General features: G+C 35.4%; 1 protein-coding gene across 4 annotated transcripts in view; it reads right to left on the minus strand.

Moving 5' to 3' along the window:
* The window catches only part of CSMD3 (CUB and Sushi multiple domains 3), a 618,429-nt gene that overhangs the window by 413,167 nt on the left and 180,354 nt on the right, over positions 1-24,908 (minus strand). For all 4 annotated transcript variants that reach the window (XM_017806514.1, XM_017806517.1, XM_017806516.1 and 1 more), the window contains exon 5: positions 12,962-13,169. In XM_017806514.1, the coding sequence (XP_017662003.1) occupies positions 12,962-13,169 (208 nt within the window). The remainder of the gene's footprint in view (positions 1-12,961; positions 13,170-24,908) is intronic.

Consider the following 24,908-nt stretch of genomic DNA (forward strand, 5'->3'; position numbering starts at 1 on the left):
AAATAGGGTACCAAAATATTAACATGGCTCATTAATTAGATCAGAGGAAAATTGCATTTAAATTTCAAATATTGTTTTTTTTCAAATATACTTAGATTACTTTACTCTCAGGGCTTCAAAATAATGAAAATGCCTTGTATTTCAATTGGAAACACATAAAACTGTTAACCTTAGAAACAGTTTGAAAGTTTATGGGATAAAAATATTTTTGCAATTAACACAATGACTTGAGTAGCCTTTTTTAACTTCTGGGGTGGGGTGAGAATAATTCATTTGTTTAAGGCTCATATTGAAGCTCTAGATTGCTTCATTTGGTGGGGTTTTGTCACTTTCATGACCTACTGTATGCAAAAGAAATAAACATACAGTAAGTATACATGAATGGCTTATTTTCTTTTTGTACTGACTGTTATGTCATGACCAGGAACCTGTGGGTTGTGACTGGGCACCTGCATATTGGATGGTATGCAATTATAAAAAATTGCTCTGACACTGGTTTGACATTGTGTTGATCCTTAATATAACAGAATTGCATTAGCAGTTTCAAAAGATGCATAATGGTTTGTTTTAGTCACTGGTTCATTTTACAAGGGAATTTGCACTCTAAATCACCTAAACTGATTTCCACAAGAAAAACAGATGGATGATCACAAAAAGAAGCATCAGCATCTGAAGTTCTAATTAGTCTGTAGGGCCAATATAAGCAATGCTTTATCCTGTCAGGATTTATTCATGAATGCAAAGGATTTCATTCATGTATTCAAAATATTGTACTTTTGGCTCTTGTGCCTGAGACATAAAAGTTGGAAATATGAATGCATATAGTTTACCCAATGTACAAAACATATGAAAGTTTAAAATTCAGAATCTAGAAACAAGAGTGATTTGGGATTATCTCTTCAGAAATTACTGTTCTCCCACAACACACCACCTACTTTGCTGAATAAAGTAACCATGGCAGGGACTCAGACCATATGACAAGAAAGTGTGAAGTTTTAATTACTCTGGAATGGCAAATGAAACACTATATGTTTTGAGGTTTAGTTGTTGTTAGTTTTTTGAGTTGGCTGTAGTTTTTTCTTTTCCCTGCCTTGTTTTGAGATTTATGTTGTCCTAATACACTTTCCCCCACCATACGACTCATGCAGGATAAAATGTGGCTGTTTCAGCCTTACTTGCAAGTTCAGTCACTGGTGTTTCAGTCAAGACAAGAGCAATCAATCTCCCTCACTACTCCAACAATTGCCATCCTGAGACTATAGCAAATGACCACATGAAAACAAGTGCACTATTCTGCTGGAGTAAGCAACGTGAAAGTGCTCCATTAAATCCTCAACCCATCTTCCTATCTCTATTTTTTTTTTCCCAGAAACTGCTGTGAAGAGACTCCAGATGTTTTGTTTTTGTTCGTTTTTATTACTGATCATGCTTTTTAAGTATTCGTTAGTAAAATCCACAAGGTTTAGACTTTTATTTACTGGGTTTCTACAAAATAGAGTTACAAATAACCCACATTGGAAGCACTCTGGGCTGCTCCATCCAAAGAGGGTTAAAGTGAGCCACAGAAGCACAAAAACAGCATTCAGTAAACCTTTGTTCAAGAGGGATGGTGGAAAAACCTGAGTACTCTTCTTGCATATAAAGGGTCATGAGAACTATTTTTCAATTTGTTTCTGAACAATTTGATAAGACTTTGATGATAATAATAACGTTGATAAGACTTTGTGAAGTAATATAATATAATCCTATCTCTGTTGAGAAGAATGTATGTAAAAAGCCCATCCAATGTATAACTGCTCATTTGATAACTGCTGGTGGATATCTGTTTGACTTCAGGTGAGTATAACTTCATACATATTAAAAAGTACCATCAGAATAATTAAAATATGCAACTTCAGATAAGGCTTTCAAATGTTCACTTTTGCAGTACTCATGAACATAGCAAAGGTAAGAAATTAGGAGCAGCTTCAGAAGTGGTTCCTCAGAACAAGTGCATTTAACCACCAGGATACACTATCTCGGGCAACAGCAACAATGAAGTACTGTCTTCCTGACACTGTGTACATTAAATAAAATAAAATATTTTACACCACCACAGGAATACATGAAACTAAGGATACAGTAAAAAAAAACATAAAGGAAATCAACTAACCCTGTGAAGTGTCTGCGCATAATGTAAAAAAAAAAAAAAAGTAAATCCTTGCATAGATACTGTCATTCAATCTACAAATACCTGAGAAGAAAACAGTTCAGGCTTTATCTTGACAATAAAGTGTTCCTACTCCTTCAAGAAACACTTTTCACTCCCAATGTGCCTCACTGTTCTCTTCAACTCTTGGGCTACCTGCTGACTAACACAAGATGAAAAAAACCTTGGGTTTTATCTGTATCACTTCCTGGTGCAGTTCTTTGTGACTGGGTAAACGTCTGAGCCAACACAAGGTAGGGGATGAGCTGGAAATAAAAGTGGGAAGCAGCATCACAGTGGCCATGTAAAGTATTCATTTTCAGCATAATGAGCCAAGGTGATTCTCTGACTGCATCTGACTCCCTGTCTGATGTAAGTACACAGTAATTTAACTGACAGCTGTCTCACCGAGGCTTGACTCTATTATTTAGTAATAAATCACACGTGCCAGATAAGCTTTAGCTTCTAGAAGTCTGGAGGAAGATAGGATGATTCATGTCTCTGGTCATGTACATATGTACATAAGATGAATGGGACAACATCAGCCTCAGGAAGGAAGGACTCCAACATGATCCCATGTGTCTACAACTCATGAGCTAGGATTGGCAAGATCAGTCAACCTGCTCAGAGGAAAGGTCATACCACTGCCTATCCACAAGGAAGAAAGAGACCACAGGAGATTTTTGAACCTCAAACAGATGTTTGGAGATAATGAATTCTTATGTGCTTATTACGACTGAAAACAATGATTTCTAAATAAAGAAAAAAAAGGAAAAGCTTTTCCCCCCCTGAGGACAGTCAGGCATTGAAGAAGATTGCCCACATAGGTTGTTCAGTCTCCATCTTTGGAGATTTACAACACCAGTCTGGATAAAGCACTGAGGAACCTTGTCTCACAGAGCTACCTTCAGCAGTAGATCGGACTGGACAGCTCCTGAGTTCCCTTCAATGCTGATCTGGCTTATAAGGTTTTATCACTCTGTCTTGTGTTTCCTTACAATCTAGTTATATGGATGCACAGATAACAATTTGAGTACCAGGATTAAACTCTGGATTTACACCTTTGGTTGATTGGCATTTCCATGGATATGGCAATTTCCTAAAGTCAGAATCTCCCTTTACTAAGCACTGAGTCTATTTAGTGTAAATGCCACAAAGTAGCTTGAAAAGTTTGAGACATGTTTGTGCACTACACTTTGAACTACAACCTGAGAAATTAATGCAGAAAACCCCACAAGAACAGGATACTATGGAAGGGCCTTCTATTTCTTGTTTAGTCTGGAGAAGACGAGGCTCAGGGGAGACCTCATCCCTCTCTACAACTCCCTGAAAGGAGATTGTAGCCAGGTGAGTGTTGGTCTCTTCTCCCAGGTAGCTATCAGTAAGACAAGAGGGCATGGTCTTAAGCTGTGCCAGGAAGGTTTATGTTAGATATCATGAAGAAATTCTTTATAGAGAGAGTAATCAGGCACTGGAATGGGCTGCCCAGGGAAGTGGTGGATTCTCCATCCCTGGAGGTTTTTAAGATGAGACTGGATGTGGCCTTAGTGCCATGGTCTAGTAACCGTGGTGGTGTTGGATCAAGGGTTGGATTTGATGATCTCAGAGGTCCTTTCCAACCTGGCTGATTCTATGCTTCTATGATTCTTCAGAAATAGAACAAATAGTGCAAAATGAAACCAAGAAGCCTCCACTTCTACTGTTAAACATATGATTTCATATTTTTCCTCTCTTAGATTCAAATCTTTTTCATGTTTCGGTAAGAATTTTGAAAGTAATAGATGTAAAGTCAGTTTCAAAGTCCTTTTCAGATGATGATTTCCAAATGGAATCACATGACAGAACAACGAAAAATGTTCCATTAACCTCCACAATCACTGTAACAAATTCCCCTCCTGACATTACCATTGTGCCTGACCCTACACATTACGGAATGCGCTCTGCTTCTTGGATGCTCCAAACGACCTCATGGAAATGACACAGGTGAAACGCTGATCCACCAAGCAAAAAATTAAACCACAGAAGCAAACACTAAAGGGCAGAAATACTTGGTTTCTGTGGAAAGAAAGCAGACACTTCATTTTTATTCTCAGTCCTTCAGAAAAAGATGAAAATGATAACACACAATGGATGGATTATCAAGGGCTCAAACCAGACAATATTTTTAGCATTAGTATTCTTCCTATTCCTGATTTTCTGCTCACCCTGTTCCACAGTTAAGCATTATCTCTGTTACCTTCTGTTCCCTGCTTTAGAAGGGGAGAAGGACTTAGGCACTCCAAAACTTGGCAGCTGCAGTTACTTTTTTTTTTCCCCTGCAATTAAATCTAGCAAAAATTAATTCTATCCACTATCAGTAAGCAAATACTCTGCTAATTACAGCAGGGTTTTATGACTGAAGTTTGTTTATTATATTAATTGAATAAATCTTTCCACCTATTTGGCTACAATCACAACATTCTTCTGAAGGCATTTCCTGTGTTAAGCAATATAAGTTTTACTACTATTCTTTAAATTTTAATTGAACTCCTATCAGATTACAATCTGTCCATCATCTAGGTCTTTTAACATCCTTATTAGAATCATATTACTCATAAACATTGCTTTCCCGTGTCCTCCCTCTGAGCATTAAGCACAGATTTTGAAAGTTTGTATTAGTGAGAAAACAGTTTCAATATCTAAAGCAGTGTCACCAGTCTTCATTTATAAAAGAGAAACAATTATACTTTTCACTTTCTCCTTTGAAATGATTTTTCAAGAAAATAATTGCTGGGCCTGAGGTGGGTATTTTTCATTCTATTTTAATCTCTTCTTATGAGCACTCTTCTTGTCTTGTCTGTTTTGGGTTTTTTTCTTCAACATATTATTATTTTCATTGGTACTTGCACTATTGAGATGTGATTGTCTATCCCTGTACGTCCATATTTATGTCAGGCAGAGGTTTTCCTGTAGCCTTAGATATGAGCATTATTTAATGAAGTACACTGACTGAAAATAAATCTAGCCTATTCAGACACTGGATGGCTGCATAAATCAAATAAACACTTTGTTAAAAAGATCTGATTGAGAACCTGTTTTATTAATGCATGTGTCTGATGTAGGTTAATTGTCAACAACAGTATACTTAATTTTTAAATGCCTCCTGAAGGTTAGTTTCTATTGTAACTGAACTGTCAATAAAAATTACCATGTAGATGTCTAGCATGGATAACTGCATTTTCCTCTCAAAAAAACCCCAACCCCAAATAATACCCTTTTCCATAATAACTATTATATGGCTGATTATCCACACTTTGCTTTTAATCAGCACTAGTTGATATATTCTTCAATACTATGTCTTAAAGGTTCTATTTATCATCTTGTTCTTTCATAGCACTAGTAAAATGGGCTTAAGAGTCAGGAAATGCTAATTAATGACAAATAACCAAATAACCTTTGTTCGGTCAAAGACTGGACTTGATGATCTTGGATGTCTGTTCTAACCTTAATTATTCTATGATTCTATGATTTTCTCCATAATTAAATTGCAAATGTCAGCAAAAGCATAGAAAATTACATGTAAGATGCTACATGTATTTTAGACACAGCATCATGAGGAACACAAGAGCGAGAGATTTCATATTCTAGATATTACAGGAGCTCTATAGTGCTAAAACCACTTGTACCAAGTGATGCCTTAAGCCCCTAATGGTTTTTTATTTTTCTAATACTTGTAAGTTTTCTAAGTAGTGGAAGTAGACTCTAAAAGCAGCAACCCTCCCTCCCTTGTCCCTTGTCCCTTTCCCTTTCCTTCTAGCACCCTTAGTTTACACATTCCTTAACCCTCTTACCCCATTCTATGCTCCCTATATCACTCCTACCCCCGAATACAGTAGAAATGTTTAGTCTTTTGTCAAGGCAAGGCCTAGATTGTTGGCAGAACAGCATATCAGGGCCTAAACCACAGAATACGGTCAAAAACTGGGTGACTATGTACCCTTTGTGCTCTGATGAAGATGAAGATGGAATGAACAGAGGGTCCCAAAAAGCCCCCAGACCCATTTTCAGGGGGTGGACCCAGGGCGGTCCAGAGTAAAGGCCACAGGGTGGACACATCTGGGATTGGATGGATGATATTATAAAATGTAACATCTCAGGCACGGCCTGCGCACGTCTTGTAACATCTACTGCCTTGGCATAATAAACCCTTTCTTATCTCACCCCTAATTAACTGCTCCGGAGATTTTTTCAGCACCTAACTCCCACGGCAACACAAGCAACGATAAGGTATCAGACTATGAATGCTATGACACTAAGGCTCTTCTAGAGTGAATGAACAACAACCAGGTTGAGTAGTTCTTGGACAAAATTTCCTATGACCTTTCTACATTTTTCTAAGATATATTTTGCCTGTTCTTAGTGCTCAAAATGTTTGATGTAACATGCTGCTGTCATGTGTATTGTATACCTGCAGGGTGATGGATTTACAACATGGTATAAAGGCTACAAACATGTGGAAATGTGGGATGCATAGTGCCATCCTGGAATAAGGATCAAATGACTACTCTACGAATACTGAGGGTGAACCCAACACATTCTTGTTCATACCATCAACTGAGGTGGAACCTAGGACATATTGATCCCACAACTAATTCAGTCTCAGGGAGAGAGAAATCTTGAGAAAAACAGATCCTTGCACAACACATATGACCAGGTTTCCAGGATTTATAAGGAAGTCTTGATTAAATTGATTAAGAAAATCTGTATATACAGGGATGAATGAAAGGAAAGGGATGATATATCCTCTGTAGTGGAACGATATGACCGACTCATCAATTAAAGTTATTTTCAGGAATACATGATTGTGTGGGTAACAGGGAACCCATTAATTCAAGCTGCTTGGATTTTATTTTTTTTTAAACTCATTTGGTACTTTACAGAGGGTCTTGAATAATGAACCTTGAAAAATGACTAATTAACAAAAGAAAGATTTATTTACAGCTATTTAACACATGATTTTAAGGAAAACATTGTTTCAAGAAGTTCCTAAATCACTAACTGCAGAAGCTATGTCTACACAAGGGGGAAGGGCATCATCCCAATGTGTTCTGTTCTTTTCCTAAGCAACTGTTATTGCCACTATTAGACACTGAACACCAAACATAAACATTTTCTGATTCAAAATGGCTTTTCTAAATAATGTTCACATGCTACTGCAATACCATACTACATCATCACCAAAACTTTACAAAATTATTTTTTCCTCTGTGAAATTTATATAACTTAGAGGTAAATTACCTTTAGTTTATATAATTTAAAGTTTATTCTATATGAATGTTAATTTAAACATACTGTTTCTCTATAAAAAACTGTAAGTTATTTGTCTAAGTTCTTTCTAAACATACTACTAATATTTTGAAACTTTGTTAACAGAGTTTGTAACCTTGGATTTGGTAAAAAAAGCCAGTAAGTGCAACATTATGACAATACTTGAACTTAAAATATAATTATCTTCTTACAAAATGAAAAAGAGAATCTACTGTGACATTCACGAACAGTGTGTTTAAAGCTACTGACCAATCAGTATATTGATACTATTCATTTAAAACTAAATGTTTTCTCATGTTTTTTATTTGAGCTTCCAACCTTCATTAATTATGCACTTTTTTAAAAAATGAGAAATAACTTCAAAAAACCCCTACAGAGAAATTATGATTTCTGTAAATTTGTAATGAATAAAATCTGCTTAATAAATTTTCCTTAGCTGTCCTACCAAGAAGAGTAAACAAATTAAGTCCACAATATAAAAAAATGAATGGAAACACATCATATCCACTGAAAAGTTCATCAGGTATGTCACTGTGGTGGGCTGACCCAGGCTGGACACCAGAAGTCCACCAAAGCTTCTCTATCATTCTCCTTCTCAGCTGGACAGGGGAAAGAAAGCATAATAAAAGGCTCATGGATTGAGATATGGACAGGGAGAGATCATTCACCAGTTTCCATCATAGGCAAAACAGATGTGACTTGGGGAAATTAAATCAGTCAAATCAGAGTAGGAATAATAAGAAGGAAAAAAAAATCTTAAATACACCTCCCCAGTTTTACTCATGATTTTCTCCATCTTCTTTATCCAGAGCAGAGCATGACAGGGAATGGGGACTGATGTCAGTTCATCACACATTGTATCTGCCACTCTTTTCTCCTCAGGGGGAGGACTCCTCACACTCTTCCCGTGCTCCAGTATGATCCTCCCCAACTTCTCCAAAGTGAGTCTTTCCCATGGACTGAAGTTTGTAATAAACTGGTCCAGCATGGGTCCCTTCCACAGGGCACAGTCCTTCAGGAACAGACTGCTCCAATGTGAGTCATGCATGGGGTCACAGTTCCTGCCAGAAGCCTTTGGCCTTCCCAGCCTCCTTTGAGCATCAACATCTGCTCCAGCATGGGGTCTTCCTCAAGCAGGAGGTGGATATGTGTTCCACCATGAACCTTCAGAGGCTGCAGGGAGACAGCCTGCTTCACTATGATCTATATCACGTGCTGCAGGGAAGTCCCTGCTGTGGTGTCTGCAGCAGATTTATATATGAAAAAATTATAATTTGGCTAAAATCAGAAATAGATAGTCTAGACAATACTTCAATTTATTATTGAAGATTCTATGTTTCCCTTACATTTTAGGAAAATATACCAGGAAATACTTTTAAATACCCAAGAATACAGTATCAGTAAGAAAGAAATGAGGTGAGTTATTTTGCTTTAAAAAAAGTAATCATATCATATTTCAAATTCACATGTGATAACAGAGTACTTTAGATGCCCTATTGCTTTGTATGAACTTGACAGTGGTAGGTCAATTCTATTGCTTTGTATGAACTTGACAGTGGTAGGTCAATTATTAGAACACTACACAAAGATTTTTTTAGAAGCCCACTCTTACCCAGTAAGAACAGAACTGAAATCTTTGGACTTTTGCTTTATCATGCTACAAGTTAAGTACATTTGCCCAACAGCATTTGAGACACTGTTACACTCTCAAAACACCTTTGCATTAAGGCACATGTAAACAATAAAAATTTTGCATAATGTGTTTCTTGTAAAGAAAATTTGATCTTTATTCAGACTTGTCATAGGTTGAGGTCATCAAACTGCCACAAGACTACATCTGTAGTTCTCTGAATAAAGGCTCTAAGCACATATTTTATGACAACCATTATTTTCTGTCACTTTCCAATCTATCCACCAAAAATACATTAGTTAATTCAAAACTTATTAACATTTCAAATTCAATTAATCTAATACCTTTGCTGGTTTTTTTGTTTTGTTTTAGGCTTGTTTGTTTGTGGTTTTTTTTCTATCATAACCAAGCTTTCCAAATATAAAGGAAGGAAAACTGTCAATTTGTTTTCCAGCAAGAGTTAATTTAAGCTGGTAATGGGGAACAGAAGATATAGAGGTAATGTCTTTGTCTAGGAAAGTGTGATATATATACCGTCCATCCTCACCAGCTCTTATCTGGAGAGTGCTTTAAGCACCTCTTTCAGAGACTGTTCTGGGAAGGAGGTTCTAACACTTCTTCTATACTATTTAACTAGTGTTTTAAAAATTGTCTTAATATTTCAGACTGGAGTACATACTCGAATCCAGGTTACCTATGTCAAAGCAGCCTAGAGAATCAATCTAGTTTTCTGCTCAGTGATTAGTAAATATTCCACTAAAAGTGACCAACAGCAAAATATGTGAAACATTCCAACTAGAGCATCCTAGAGGCATTGGAAACTCTTAAATGTTCAGATATTCTCAGAAGATTTAACTTCTATATGCTGGATATCCCATAATGACATTGCTATTTCTTTCACCAATTAATGTCTCAAACCCCAACTTTTCACTCAGGCAAAAAGGAACATTTCACTAGATCTTATTTAATTTTTGTTGTTGTTGAGAAAAAATGGTGAAAATAATTTCTTCAAACTAATAATTTTCTTTCTGTTTCACTTCCAAACTACAAAAAATGCCTTAGTTCAGCTCAAGTTACCAAACATCAGAATAAGCAACAAGACGACAAGAACCCTGAAGGGCATCTACAGAATTTTTTTTCACTACTTAAATGAAAATGGCCTACCAAGATTTTCTTACAGAAAAGACTTGGTATATCTGAAATATTGTAACAACTGACTGGAAGACTACGGAAAATTAACACTTCATAAAGAATTCCAAGTCTTGTCTCATGGATAACTCCAACCTATCTACTTGATGTATATTCTGGCTCATTGTTTTACTTTGAATCAAAAAGTAGGGATATTTTGTTACACAGCAGATGGGCAGAAGAAAAAAAATTTGAGGTTTTTTTAAAAACAATAGGTGTAATAGTCACGTAAAGAACCAAAGTTTCTAAGAAATTATTTTATAATAATACTTATTATCCAGATCAACCAATAAGTTTTTAGTAATTTTTATAAATTATGTACTTTTTTTTTTCCAAAATTAAAGAGCCTGGTTTTAGATTAGAGGAAGTCTAAGGGGATATAAAGTTTACTGTTCTAAATCTAATTAACAAATTGTTGTTAATTAAGCTTTCCAAATCTGTTTTTCCTAACATATGGGGGGGATACTTTCCCATAATTGAACATATCAATCTAATTTAGGGAATATAAATGACAGGCTAAAAAAAGAATATGCTTCCAGTCTGCTTCTCTACATGAGCAATTATTAAATTAGCTTTGTACATTTTTATGTTTTGTAAACAGATAATGGGAATTTCCATATATAAAGTAATCTTATTATATCATTTGAATATAGCCAAAGCCTTTTGCAAAACAAGAAATGAAATCATTGTATGAAGCTCATGACTGAATACATAAAACACATTCAAGAAAAATCAAATGCCTATTTAGCTATTCGAGTGATTAATAATGTCTGTATGTCATTGGTATCCATGGGCAGGATGAGCTCGTTAGCCTTCTGGCAGTCATCCTAGGAGAAGGACAACTCTAATTCCAAACCTGGGCAGATGAAGCTCGCTTAGCCCTGTAAGGCCATCCATCTAAGAGAAGGATACTCTAATTAAACCTACATCCTGAGGACCTCGCTGCCACCGGCAGATGAACCTTTAGGATTAAAGGGTGGGTCAGTTCCGCACATACTGTGTCTCACCTAAAAAACCCATTGTGCAGGCTCGAAGGCCTTACCCGCATTTGCAAAGCCCTGTAGCGACGGGACCAACGCGCTTGTAACAAACGTGGGTAGAGCCCTCCTCAAATCTTCGTTCGCAAAGCCTAGCCATGAATTAATGTCATTGGTGATATCTCACTAATTATTACAAATTATTTTTTAAAAATTATTTTAGCTGACAGCTAGTTCAAAAGATTTCAGTTTAAGAGCTAGAAAAACTCACTGGCAATTAAGTAATATTCTAATAGAAGTAATTAACTATGTAGGTAGCAGTATGAATTAAATCAAATTGTAAAACACTGTTTGCTAAAGCTTAGAATTAGTCTATAGACTTCCACTACACCCTAAAGTAATAAAAAATATTTTACTTATAACCATCACTTATAGAAACCAAGACTGATTGCTTTCAAAACAAAAAATTATCTAATTTGGGATATTTTCTTGTGATAAAATCAAAAATAATTTTGTTTATTTTGTCTATGCTATGTTTGGAGCAGGGTTAATATCGATAATAAAAACCCAAGAGTCTACTGAATTTAATGTGTCTAGACAACCACCTGTTGTATCACCTGTTGTTCACACACCTGTCTGTTGTGCATAACCCCCATAATGCTTTATGAGCCAGTTAAGAGCTTGAGATTTTACTGGAGATCATAACTGCTATTTATGGGTTTGTATACATCCTCTTTTTTGTGAATCAGTAGCATATTTAAACTAATAAAACAAACACAAGGATTTGTCATATTGACATGTCTCTTGAGTAGCGCGGTTCTGTGTTACCACAAAACTACCACACCAGAAAACCAAAGAATGTATGATTTATTTTTTCTACTTAAGTGAATTTGATCTTGAAACTGGATATCTACCATTTTATTTGTTGGACTTGTTTTACATTATCTACATAATGCATCTACACTAAGATCAAGAACTGGAGTAGTCAGAATAACAAAAATTTTATTATTACTGTTAAGTCAACAAACAAACAAACAGTTATAAATATTCCTTAAAGGTAGTATATTTGGAGCAAAATCAAACCCAAAAGAGTACTGTGACTGCTCAGCCACAGTTCAGGATGGAAATTTCTAGGTAAGTGTATCACCAACCACACTCAGGTCAAATTATTTATTGCTGTGTACAGTTCTCTGCACAGAAACTCCTCCAGAAAGAATCTGTGACCAACAGGTGTGGCCAGTTCTAAATCCCCTCAGCTCTGTGCTGAAAAGGCCACCATGCCATTCACTTTCTGACATTATGAAATTCTCTGTAGGCTTCACCAATCCTTACCAGGGCAACAGTCCATTCCATTCTATTTCTAAATATGTACATTTTAAATACAATAATGGTTAGAACAGTTAGATCTACAATGAGGTGAATGAGTCTACAGTGCCTTTCATCTTGATGCTAAATGGTTGGACTATATTTGGAAATAATTTTACAGCTGAAATTGGAATATCAACAATTATGCCATGGTAACAATCATTAATGTGTTTTTTTTGTTTTGTTTCTTTTTTTTTTTTTAATCAGCAAGACTACCTATTGACAAAAGGAAAAGTAACAAAAAGTTGTACTTCCACATTTCACCATATTTTTTTTACAACATTACAATTGCAACATTTGACTTACCCTATTGTAGGTGGTTCAGAACCTTCTACTTCCAAATAATCATATTTTTCTTCCATTTGGAAATCTGTAAATATGAGTGAGATAGTATCACCAGGCTCTGCAACAATTGTCCATGTGCAATCTGCATTATTATGATATTCATTAGGAAAGTTGGGGCTCGAGATGATTCCACTGGATCCTCTCATAGTTCCTCCACAAGCATCCTCAGCTGTTAAAAAATCAAATAATTATAAATATCATTAAAATCACTCCTTAAAAATTGATACTTTCTTGCTGAGGATAGAATTTTATTGCCTTTTAGATGAACAATTGCTTAAAATTTTTAACATGTTTGACTTGGAATGTAGCTGCAAGTTTAAGGTGTTAAAGAAGTAATTGCTTCATATTTCAATTATTTAAGAATTATAATACTTTTGCCAGCACATATTTTTATAATCTAGTACTTAGTAGTAGATTATAAACCTTGATTAGTATTGTTTCACTCACTTTACAATAGCATGCAAAAATTTCATTATTTCCTCTTTAACCAAAAATGTTTTCATAAAGCAAGTTGCGTTTAATCCCTATCATATGCAGTCTGACATGTAATGTGCAGCAGTCACATTATACTGAGAAAAGAATCATGAGAATCTTATCCATCTTATGCTAATTATATTGTTATATTTTATTTTAGTGAGCATTCTCCAATAATCTTTTCCACTTTTCAAACAGCTGATCAGTTTTCAAAACAAGGCCATTCATGAGTGATTTCTTAATGTCAGATGCAAGACACTTCTGCAAATAAAATGTTTACATCAGAGTCATTTTAATGGGTACAAGTTTTAATAAATCAAATATTTCAAATTTGACCATAGGAACACATTCCTCACAGCTTGTGAATAGTCATGAAACTATTTTACCAATTATCACAACCAATTTTTTTTTTGTGAGGGTGACTCTTGACACAAGAATGCTCTATTTTTTAGCATACATGATGTGACTTTTGGGAATGGTCCTGGGCAGGGCCAGGAATTGGACTCAATGACACTTTTGGGTCCCTTTCAACTCAGCATATTTTGTGATACAATCTTATACTCAATAAACTAGGCAAACATTGGATTTATAAAATTTATAAAATCAGTTCTAATAGAACTAATTCTACGAGAAAACAATTCTCAAATGACTGATGTTATGTATCTTCTTTATTAATTGTGTGTATGCCTAATAACTCAAAAATCAGTTTTGAGGATTTAATGGTAAATTTTTTTCTGTGAGCTAATAAAATTGTTCAGCACTGTAGTGCTACTACTTTCAAAATGGAAATACCTTTCAAATAACTTACATGGAAATATTGCATTGCTTATTCAGTTTATTAGCCAAATGTTTGAAGCATACTTGAAAAGTAGTTTTTTTCTGTTTAATTAGAGTGCTAACATGAATAAAACTTGCCCTAGAGTCTGAAAATCCAGTCAATACTGATGAAAAATTAATGATAAAGATACTTTACTTTAAGAAGTATAGCATCACAGAAAAAAAACTTTAAAGAATTCTGACACATATAATGGTTCACTTCTAACAGAAAGAAAAAAATTCCTGACTGTAAGAAATCTCTTAATTGCAGCACTTTAGGAGTTTAAAATACTAGGTTTTGTCTCTAAAAAATTCTGCTAAATTATGCCATGGACAGATAGAAAAGCAAAGTAAAAACATATCTTAGATTTAATCTTACTAATTAACCAGTGCACTTTGAATCCACTAAATACAACAAAACTGAGAAACATCATCTCATCACAGGTTCTGGTCCTTTACTGTGAAAGGAATAAGAAAAATAAAAATAATAATAGTAATAACAGTACTGTTTTCATGCATTAAGGACATTCAGAAAAATAATTTTAAATTGCCGGTTAACAGCAGTAAAATGTCCATTAAAAGAATGGGTAGCGTACATGTTCAATGATTTTGAAGGAGCCATATATTGATTTTTAAATATTGATTGGAATATTTTATCAAGTACTGATTTTAAAAAGTTCTTACAGGTGAAATTTCATAGCTAAATTCTTGAAGCTTGTGCTAACTTGAAAGACAAATAGTTGCATGTGAATAGCTTTTCAGCTCATGTAATAAGTTAAAAGCAGAACATCAGGAGTGTCATGAAAGACTAAACACTTTGGAACAGCTTTCTCAGACTCAAAAATAGAAGTTCTTTTGAAAAATACTGTACCACAGAACTCATCTTTTGTTTTTCAAAACTCAGTTACAGAGTAACCTATCTTAGTTCCTAGCAATATAAAAAATTGCTTACTAACAATGTTGCTATATTCTAGCACTTAAAAAATTAGTGTGGCAGCACTAACTTAACCACAAGCAATGTCAATGACCGTGTCAATCTGCTATTTTGAGCCACATCTGAGATTTTTTCCACATCTGAGATTTTTGCTGCTAGCAGCAAAATGGTCCAAACAAATCATCATGTATTTTTTTCTGATTCATGCAGAAAATCTGCTACAAATGCAATATTAACTACATTTATATAGCACACTATAGTCAAGCGCACACTAGATATCATCTTAGCCTCTGTAATGCAAGGACTAGACCAATAAATAACAGAATTACTGTGCTGTGGTCCTATTTTCCTCCACTTAGAATATAATTTGCTTGTGATTTAATTGGTTCCAGATCAGATTCCCATAGGTAAAAACTCCCATCTGGGAGAAGGCTTACAAACATTAATCCCCATGCAAATATTTGGTATCTTAAATTGTGAAGACTGTAAAAAAAGATTTGCTCTTCAGCTAAATTGTCACACTGTCAACAGCAATTCTACCACTGACTTAATGCATAGTGCACAAGACGCTGACAAAAAAAGAAAATGTAGTAATTGTTTCTGTGGAATCCGCACAGAAAGAGCACCTGTATTTCTATCACGTTGAAATAGCATATATGCTTAGATGCCAGCTATGAAATTTTATAAACAAAAGACAAACTGGTGAGGGAACATTTAGGAAGAGTAACAGTGGCTGATCTCCATCAATGTGCAACAAACCCAATAAGGAGAGGTAAACAAGGAAGAAAGAGAGGAAAGAGAATCTTTGCAGTGATTTTGGTACAGAGCCCTGAGAATTGCTTTCCCTGCCTTTCCATAACTTTCTGAATTAACTCTGTCAAACCACCAAGGTAGGAATCCTCAGATATTTAAGTGTCTAACCCCCTTTTCCCAAAGGGACAGGTAAACCCATTTGTGAGACTGTCTTTGCCCAAGGACCTGGGTGTACTTGATGGGTAATGCAGGAGGATGGGGAGACCCAGTGTGTGCCTCAAGAAGATTTAACCTTGGGGTATTAATATTGGGGGGAAAATAATTCATGGTGTAAACTGTATGTTGCAGGAAGTGAAGTAGTAGGAATACAAGAACTGATGAAGAGCGAATTTTGTGAGGAGCAAGGAGAGTGCAAGTGACCTGGGCTGGGCTGGTGTTGGTGCCCAATGATTAAGTGTGCTGCTTCTCTTGTCCTAACCACCCATCCTGACAAAATGGAGCCCAAATCATGGCCTGTTTTTGAACATCTGGAGGGGTGGAAGAAGTCCATGAAATGGGAAAATAATATCTACATGTGAAAGGACAGGGGACACTAGTTAATGAAAACTTATTAATTTGTATGTTGGGTATAAGGATCCTTTAAGGTTGTAGTATACATTGTATGTGTATGTGTTTTATGTTCTCAGACCTAATACACACTAAAATCACTGCAATAAAATGTAGTACGTAAACAGCAGTTAAGCACATAAATGCTTTGAAAGACTTGTGTGTGTCCCTGTCCTTTTAATTTCCAGTTATCAAATATGAAGTAAAACATTCACAGGAATGGTGAGAAGACAACACTTCAGTTAAGGCTTGATAGAATCTGACATTTTTTACTCAACTACAAATACATAGATAATACTGATGATATTTTTTTAAAAATCTACTTTTAAAATTCATACTCTATATTTTCAAATAAATGTATAGTGGGAAATTTCATCCAACAACAGTCTTGCAAATGTGATATGAAGGTATAAATGCAAAAAATACACATACTGCCAAGATGTCACTTTTCCCAACATACTTCTCTGATCTTCAACATATGCTGAAAGGGGAAGATTTTTCAGAGTGATATGCAAGTGGGGACTTGGCATAGAAAAGCTTTGCAAGATATTATGAATTCAAATGAAGATCTATGTTTGAATATGCATAAGGGCTTTTATGCAGAGGGAGTATCACTGATATAATGAGTGGTGATTACGAGAGTAATGTTTTGGTGTTGATTTTTATTTTTTCTTTCTGTGGGCATAGATTGTTTTTATTTATGTACATAGATGCCTACAGCTTTTCTTTCTCTTTTTTTTTTTTTTTTACACAATGTTATGACCAAATGCCAATTAAAAGAAATAATGTGAAATGTTTAGATGGTCAAATAATTTCTGGTGAAAATTAATTTAATAACATTTTATATTTTATTTTCTTCCTGATTTGCTGTTCACTGATCATTTTTCACAACAATTTTTGAAAATACATTTCTCTAGTTAAGTCTTATTTAATTTTCCGTTTTTTCTTGTAGGTTTCAGTGATATTCACAATAATGTTACATAAATATTGAATTGTAAATTTCAATAAGATAGATGATCAAAGACAGGCAATGTTATCAGGGATTTGTAGGCCATGCAAATTCATGGCTTCCATTAAGAATTCAGTGAGATTGCATGGTAGATCAAGCTTCAATTTGGCACACAATATATGGCATCATCTTATCTATCTAGATATTTATAGTGAACAGAACAGTTAAACTTAAGTGCTTAACTCATCACAGAGTAATAGACATCTGATATCTATTCTTGAAAATACTGCAAGAAAAAAGAGTACAGCAACTTTCCAAGTTTAAACAATGATCTTTAATATAGCCAACAGAAGTTCTGAGCAAGTTGAGCCATTTTTTAAGAAACACATCATGGAAAGCTGAGATGAATTGCAGTAATTCTCTACACCTTGATCTCAGCCACACAAGCTCTGTGAAATTCTTGGCACACTCTTCACATTGTAGTTCAGGTACAATCCCAGACATACTGTTGTCTGCTCTTTCAAATTTTAGACATTTTTATTTCAGAAAAATTATCTGAGCAATTTAAAGTAATCAGCAACCTAACACCCCTTTTTAAGCATTTTACAGTTGTCTTAATTATTACTCTTAAATATACACATTAATAACTATCTTTCATATATGGATCATGAAAACAATCCATTCTTTGAGAAACTCGAGTGCTCTTACAAAGAATGTAATATAGGCAAACACATAACACAATTTACTGATTCCATTAGTATGGAGAAAAACAACTTTACCTGTTTTTATATAACAAACACGTGTGTGTGTCTGCACAAACTCTATGTATAGATTTTTATTTGTGGCTCAACTGCTGCCTTAAATATTGGTATCTAAATTTTAGGATTTCTGATGGACAACTGAAGAAAACAGAGACCCTAGAAATGTCATTCTCTACTCCGTCACCCTGTTTTTACAATACACTAAAAATAAATTAACCACTTAGATGCATAAAATAATTATGTGGAAAGTGAAATGTAATGCTAAGTATTTTTAGATGTTTCTAAATGGAAGGTATTGCTTTTTATATCTTACTGAAAAAGCTCATGATTATTTGATGCAATAAAGAAGGGAAACTGAAATTACTTTTAAGATAAAAATCCTTGATGTTTTTTCCAAAACCACAATCCTGTAGTCTCAATTCTGACAGAAAAAAAAAATTTGCAATAAAATTCTACCAGTGTTTTCTAAATAAGATTTTTTAAAAATTACCTTCATTCTCGAAATAAAGGGTAAAGAAAATGAGTTTATCTTCTCCAAGCAGTAGCTTAGCATAATAAAGCAAACATTCTCAGTTAAAAAGGCAGCACACTATCTTATCTATAACGCAACTTATAAAAACATTTCTGAACCAGAAGGTAGTTTCTTTTCCAAGAACATTGTCTCTTTGTGCTACTTCAGAAAGTTTGCCAGAGGTTAGGTCCAAACAACAAATAGTAAATCTCATCCAAATAGTAGCCCCACTGAAGACTGTTTAGGGAAGGGCATTTATGTTTTCAATATGCGCTCCTTATGAATGTTTTCGACTATGTTTATAACAATTATATAGAAATAATTACTGGGTTGGTTTATTGTTTTTTGAGGTTTTTTATTTTTTTTGGATGAAGCTCAGAATTATCTTAACTTAAATATTATTACTACAGAAGCATTTTATGCTTAATATTTCCATCTGTATGTTTATACACTCAGATTTTTTTTACAGAGCACAGCATTGAGAAGCAGCTTCATAACACTTTTTCAGCTTAATTTTCCACAAGTCTGAATTTGCTGCTTTATCCATCAGCAACTTTCACAAATTTCCAATGTCACACTTGGTCAGTGTTTAATCCAATACACTCCAGCTATGCAATTTTCTGCACATCCTATACTGCTTTCATAAAAAACAGCTTAGATTTTGTTTCTTATTAAGTTTCTTCATTGGCTATGCTACAGACAAGCAGCAGAATGGAAACCATATAGCCTGAAGTGGAAAGCCCCTTAAAAAGTTAAATTTAATTTTAAAGTCTGTAGTATAATAGTCTGATTATGAAAATTGCAAACGAACACAGTTCTAGATTGCATAGTCACAAAAATATCTTTCAGAAGCTCCAGAGGCGATGTCAGTTCCCTCAGCTCTCACCTTTGCACGAACAACACTTACTCCTTTTCTTTCCTGCCCATCTCTCTTGGACAGTCTGTATATGTCTACTGCAGGACTCCAGCAGTGCCAACTGCTTTGCTGTGGCTCTGTGATATTAAAAATATCATTGATCTGCAACTGAATATGAATTTACAGTTCATGTGCTTCCCATGCTACACGTGTTTGTGTACAGGCACTGGAGAGCTGTCTCTAGTCACCTCACTTCCTCAAAAAGAGTGCAAGAAAATCCCTCATCACTCTGTCCTGTGCATAATCTGCCTGATCCTGTTCCTTGATTAACCTAAAAGCTTTGGTCACCAATCACAAAACCCCCAGTCTAAAAACTTCTCACTAGGTTAGCAAGATATTTTCCTACTAAATAAAAACTAGCTCTCCAACTTAGTCTCAATAATGTTCAGAGTCAACAAATAAAAGAATGGGTCTGTACAGTATAGAGAACAGCATATGTAGTATAATGCATATTATATTTATTTTCATTTAATATTCTGATTCTAAGAAGTCCAAATATTACGAAAGGTATAGATATAGATAGTATCTGAGAAACATTTTAAATATTGACTTTTTCTACAAACCTGCAGTAATAAAAAATGTCAGCCTCTCCTCATAATTTATTCATAAGAATAACCTTACGGCTTCCAGAAATTGAAATATAAAGATTGTAAAACATCCATCTACTGAAAATCTTTAAGGACAGCTTTGCAGAAGATTTGTCATCAATGACTTACAGGAAGTTCATCCAGCTTTTGAGGAGAGGGACATAAAACACTTCTTGAGGACAAATGGAAGTCTTATTTTCAATGGCGATTTGTAAAACTCACGGATTTTAAATTTCAAATAAACCCAGTGATGATTATAAATTGACACAGTTCACATCCTCAAATCTTTCACTTTGCACTTGTGTGCTGAACATACCGGTAAAATTTATACAGATTTGACAGCTAGAAAAAAAATAAATCAAAGAAAGGCACAAAGGGGAGCATGGGAGGACACGTGCAGATGAGGATGCACTGAAGGATGAGGGCCAAAGGGAAGCCACAAGGAAGCAACAGGCTCTGTCCCCTCGCAGACCCTCCCTAGGCTGCTGGTAGGCTGAAGGTGAGGCATGAATGAGAGAGTGGAGAGCACGAGTCAGGCTGTGGCAGGAGAAGGCCGAGCAAAAAGGGTTGTTCTCCAAGTTTTTTAAACTTTTGTCTTCTTTTGTTCTGCAAATCCTGAATCAGTAACTAAATGTTTGTGTTACCTGTCCATAAATTAAGTTTCAGTGAGTTCCTCAGAATTGTGGGTTTTTTGCCCCAAGGAAACATCATGCTGTGGGTGTGATTTAGGTGACTTGGGCTCTCCTGAAGGGTTACTGATAGGAAAAGTAAATGTTTTCTAGTAAACAGTGCACAGAGGTCTCATTTATTATTTTATCTATAAAGAAGGAAGGCAACACTTAAACACTGTTAAAATCTCGGCACATAAATCCAATACTTGGGGTTTTTTACTAAAAGAAGAAAAATGGTGTGCAGCCTGCTGAACTCTTACCTATATATTTAGAAAGCATCAGAAGCTGTTTGATTAAAAAACGTACATAGGTGATTTTTTTTTAAATTTTTTTTTACTAGAGTAAGACTTGAGCAAGAGAATGTAATACATATTTTTCTCACATAAAAATGAACTTTTGGGAGGGATTGATGCTTTTATTGCTTACAAACAGAAGTAATTTAAATGAAAATATTTCAACAGGGCTTCCATGAGCATAACAGAAGAAATTATAGAGATTTCTTGCTGCTCAAACTGTTTTCTATTGCTTTGTGAAACAATAAAGCTTAGCGGCTCTGCAAAGTTAAGATATTAATTCAGATTTCATAGTTCTCAAGCCTGATACTTGCTATTTGAGTTGCTGAAGGGCAGAGGGCATAAGAATAAATTTATTAAAAATGGAATACAAAAGAGAGCAGAAATTACTTTAGTTAATTGTTTTGACAAAGAAAAGGAAAAAATATACCCAGCAGTAAATACTGCAATTCATCAATCTGAAATTTAACTATCTTTCTTTCTACTTATTTTTAATACTGCAAAGAACAAAATTTTTCTACTATGGATTGAAAATGTAATTTTGTCTTTAAAATTTGTCTTGTCTTTATACCAAGCATGACGAATATGAGAGATGATAAATAACATATCTGAGATTTTAGAAATTATTAGGAATCTTGTGGTTTGGGTCTTTTTTTCATTTCTCTGTAAAAAAACTACATCAAAGCATAAATTTAGCAATGGTCAATTTTTACACCCGGTTTTGCAGTTTTGCCTCTGAACCACAAAGTTATTAATGCACCTGTAATTGAGAAAAGAAAAAGAATTATGCTAATGTATAAAATAAGAATGTGAAGACGTGTTTTAAAACTGCTGGTAACTAAATACCACGCAGCCACTAGCTCCAAATTAGTACTTAAGTATTCAAAGTGGCACTTGTTTTATTTATCTGTTAATATTTTACTGTATAAAAGACACTTGTTTCTGTTCTATGAAAATCAGGTGGTGTGGCAGGAGGAAGGCTGAATACCAGCCATGGCACCCAGTGTCATCCAACACTGCCTGCAGGGACAACCAGTTGGCACTTCCTTTGGGATCAGTTTACAGCTCTCAGCTGGAAGGACCTTCTCAGGTGAAGAGTGCAGCAGGCAGGATGTTGAAGAGCCATCAAGGAAAAAGCTTGCACAAATGAATATTGTACTGGGTTTATGTGGTGAGGTTTTGGTATTAGGGGGCTGCAGGAGTGGCCTCTATGAGAAGAGATCAGGGGCTGCCCCTATGTTTGATGAAACCTGTTCCAGACTACTATGCGATGGAGCCCCACCACTGACCAAAACGAAGGCAATCAGCAATACTGGCGGTGTCTCTGTGGTAACATATTTAAGAAGTGGAAAAAATGCTGTGCAGCAGCTGAGAGACAGAATGGAGTCAGGAAAAGGAGAATGCAAACCTGCAGACAGCAACATCAGTGAAGAGCGAGAGTGAGAAGGTGCTATAGGCTACAGGAGCAAAAGTTCCCCTATAGTCAGTGGAGAAGACTATGGCGATGGAGTTTGTTTCCCTGGAGCTCATGTTTGCCTGGAGAGGCTGTGGAACTTCTAGCCTTGGAGGTTTTCAAAAGTGAGCTGCACAAGACCCTAAGAAAACATATCTGCCTTTAAAGTCAGAACAAGAGCAAGATCAGGGTAAAAAAGAATACTTCCTTTTATTCAAAGTTGTATTTTAAGTTTTATATGCACTGATTTTAAGTTTTATACCATCCAATGGAGAAAAGATTGCAGTCATTCTTCAGTCATTTTTACCCTAGCTTTAAAAATGTTGAAATGAGACTACTGGGGTGTCTTTTTATGTAAACCGCCATGCAAGCAACTCATAGTAATTTTCTAAATTACATTCAGTATTGGACCTTAGAGGCACAAGAGTCTGTCATAACTTTCATTGTAGTCCTTTGAACCTTCTGGCCTAATGACAACTGGATTACAAGGAATGTGCAGTTTAAAATAATTTACTTTTATGTAATGAAGAAAAATGCAAATGTTCATCAAAATTTCTTTCTAAAATGTACAATTCCATATGCTCATGTTTATAAAACAACTAAACAAGAGGCTGTATTACTAAGCATCATGCAAAACAGAAAGCACAGTTTCTGTAGCACATTTGCGATCTCTTTACTCCTGTAATGCTATGTTTCTACAAGAATTTTTCTTTTATTGAAGCACAAAATGCCTAAGGATGACAAAATTTTTTCAAGATTTCAGAGTCAAGATTTCTGTAGTTGCTTAATTATGCAGAGACCTTAAAATTCAGCACTCTGGAATGGGAACTGTGACTACTGCTTCACCAGAAGAGAGAGGCAGGACTTAACCTCTTCTGAAGACATTTTCTCAGCCAATTTACAACTGCTTTGGCAGCTCCATTATCTTGTTTGCCAAAATTTATCAAACTTAAATTAAGTCTGCCTGCATTTGAGAAGTTCACAGACATGTTCAAATTTGGAAAACTAAAATCAGAAAGAAAAGATTTTTACACCACAGAAGCATGTAGAAATAAGAGTTTCAGTGTTCTGCTTGAGTGATGTATGAAGTTTTTCAAGTAGAAGTTGAATATATCTCCTGCACTTTAGCAAAGTTTTTAAGGATGTCTCCTGTAAAAATCTCATAGACAAATGGATAAAATACAGGGTAGATGAAGAGTATTGAAAATTGACTGAAACAGCTGGGCTCAAAGGGTGGTGAAATGCATGAAGCAGCATGAAGTTGAGATAGAGGCCAATCACCTCACATCTAGAGCACTCTGTCCAGTTCTGGCTCCCTGGTATTAGAGATATGGACAGAGAGAGTCCAGCTAAGAGCCACAAATGATTCAAGGACTGGGGTTCCAGACATTATTGGGAGAGTCTGAAAGAGTTAGGACTGTTCAACCTGTGGTAGAGAAGGTTCAGGGGGAATCTTATCAATACTTGTAAATACTTGATGGAGGAATAAACAAGCTGGAGTCAGGCTCTTCTCAGTGGTATCAAGTGAAATAACAAGAGAAAAATTTGCACAAACTGAAATAGAAGAAGTAGAGTTTAAGCATATTTTTTCCCACTGTAAGGTTGATTAAAACCTCAAACAGGTTTTCCAGGGAGGTTGTGGGGTCTCTATTCTTGCAGATTATCAAAACTCAACTGGACATGGCCCTGATTACCCCACTTCAGGTAGTCTTGTTTTTATCAGGGGGACTTGGACTAGATTATATTCAGAGGTGCCTTCCAGCCTCAGCTACTGTCTGTTTCTGTGATTCTGTGACATGGGAATATTAAGCCCTCATCTAGGTCAATAGCTGAGTGCATTGCAGACTTTGGAGAGCCATGGAAACCAGGATACTGTGAACGAGAATTAAGTGTAACAAGCTTTGGCACTGGCCACAGATCAACACTTGTCTGGACAACAATACTAGAAAATGGTGGAAAGGTGGAGAGTCTAGGTCATTGTGGGCTGATCTGATTCTCTACAAATATGCTTATCTGTAGAGATCTGATGGAAGTATTTTAATACGGCCATACAAAATCACACAGAAGCAAAGTGCTCACAGTGGAACTTTTGTGTGTTGAAGCCAAGCCACTGCACGTGCACCAGCACTGAGAACAGCTGCGACGAGCATTGCCTTCCCTGGACACAACTGATATCCACTGTGG

The sequence above is a fragment of the Lepidothrix coronata genome, unplaced genomic scaffold (genome assembly GCF_001604755.1).
Source record: "Lepidothrix coronata isolate B3197 unplaced genomic scaffold, Lepidothrix_coronata-1.0 Scaffold15, whole genome shotgun sequence".
NCBI classification, from domain to species: Eukaryota; Metazoa; Chordata; class Aves; order Passeriformes; family Pipridae; genus Lepidothrix; species Lepidothrix coronata.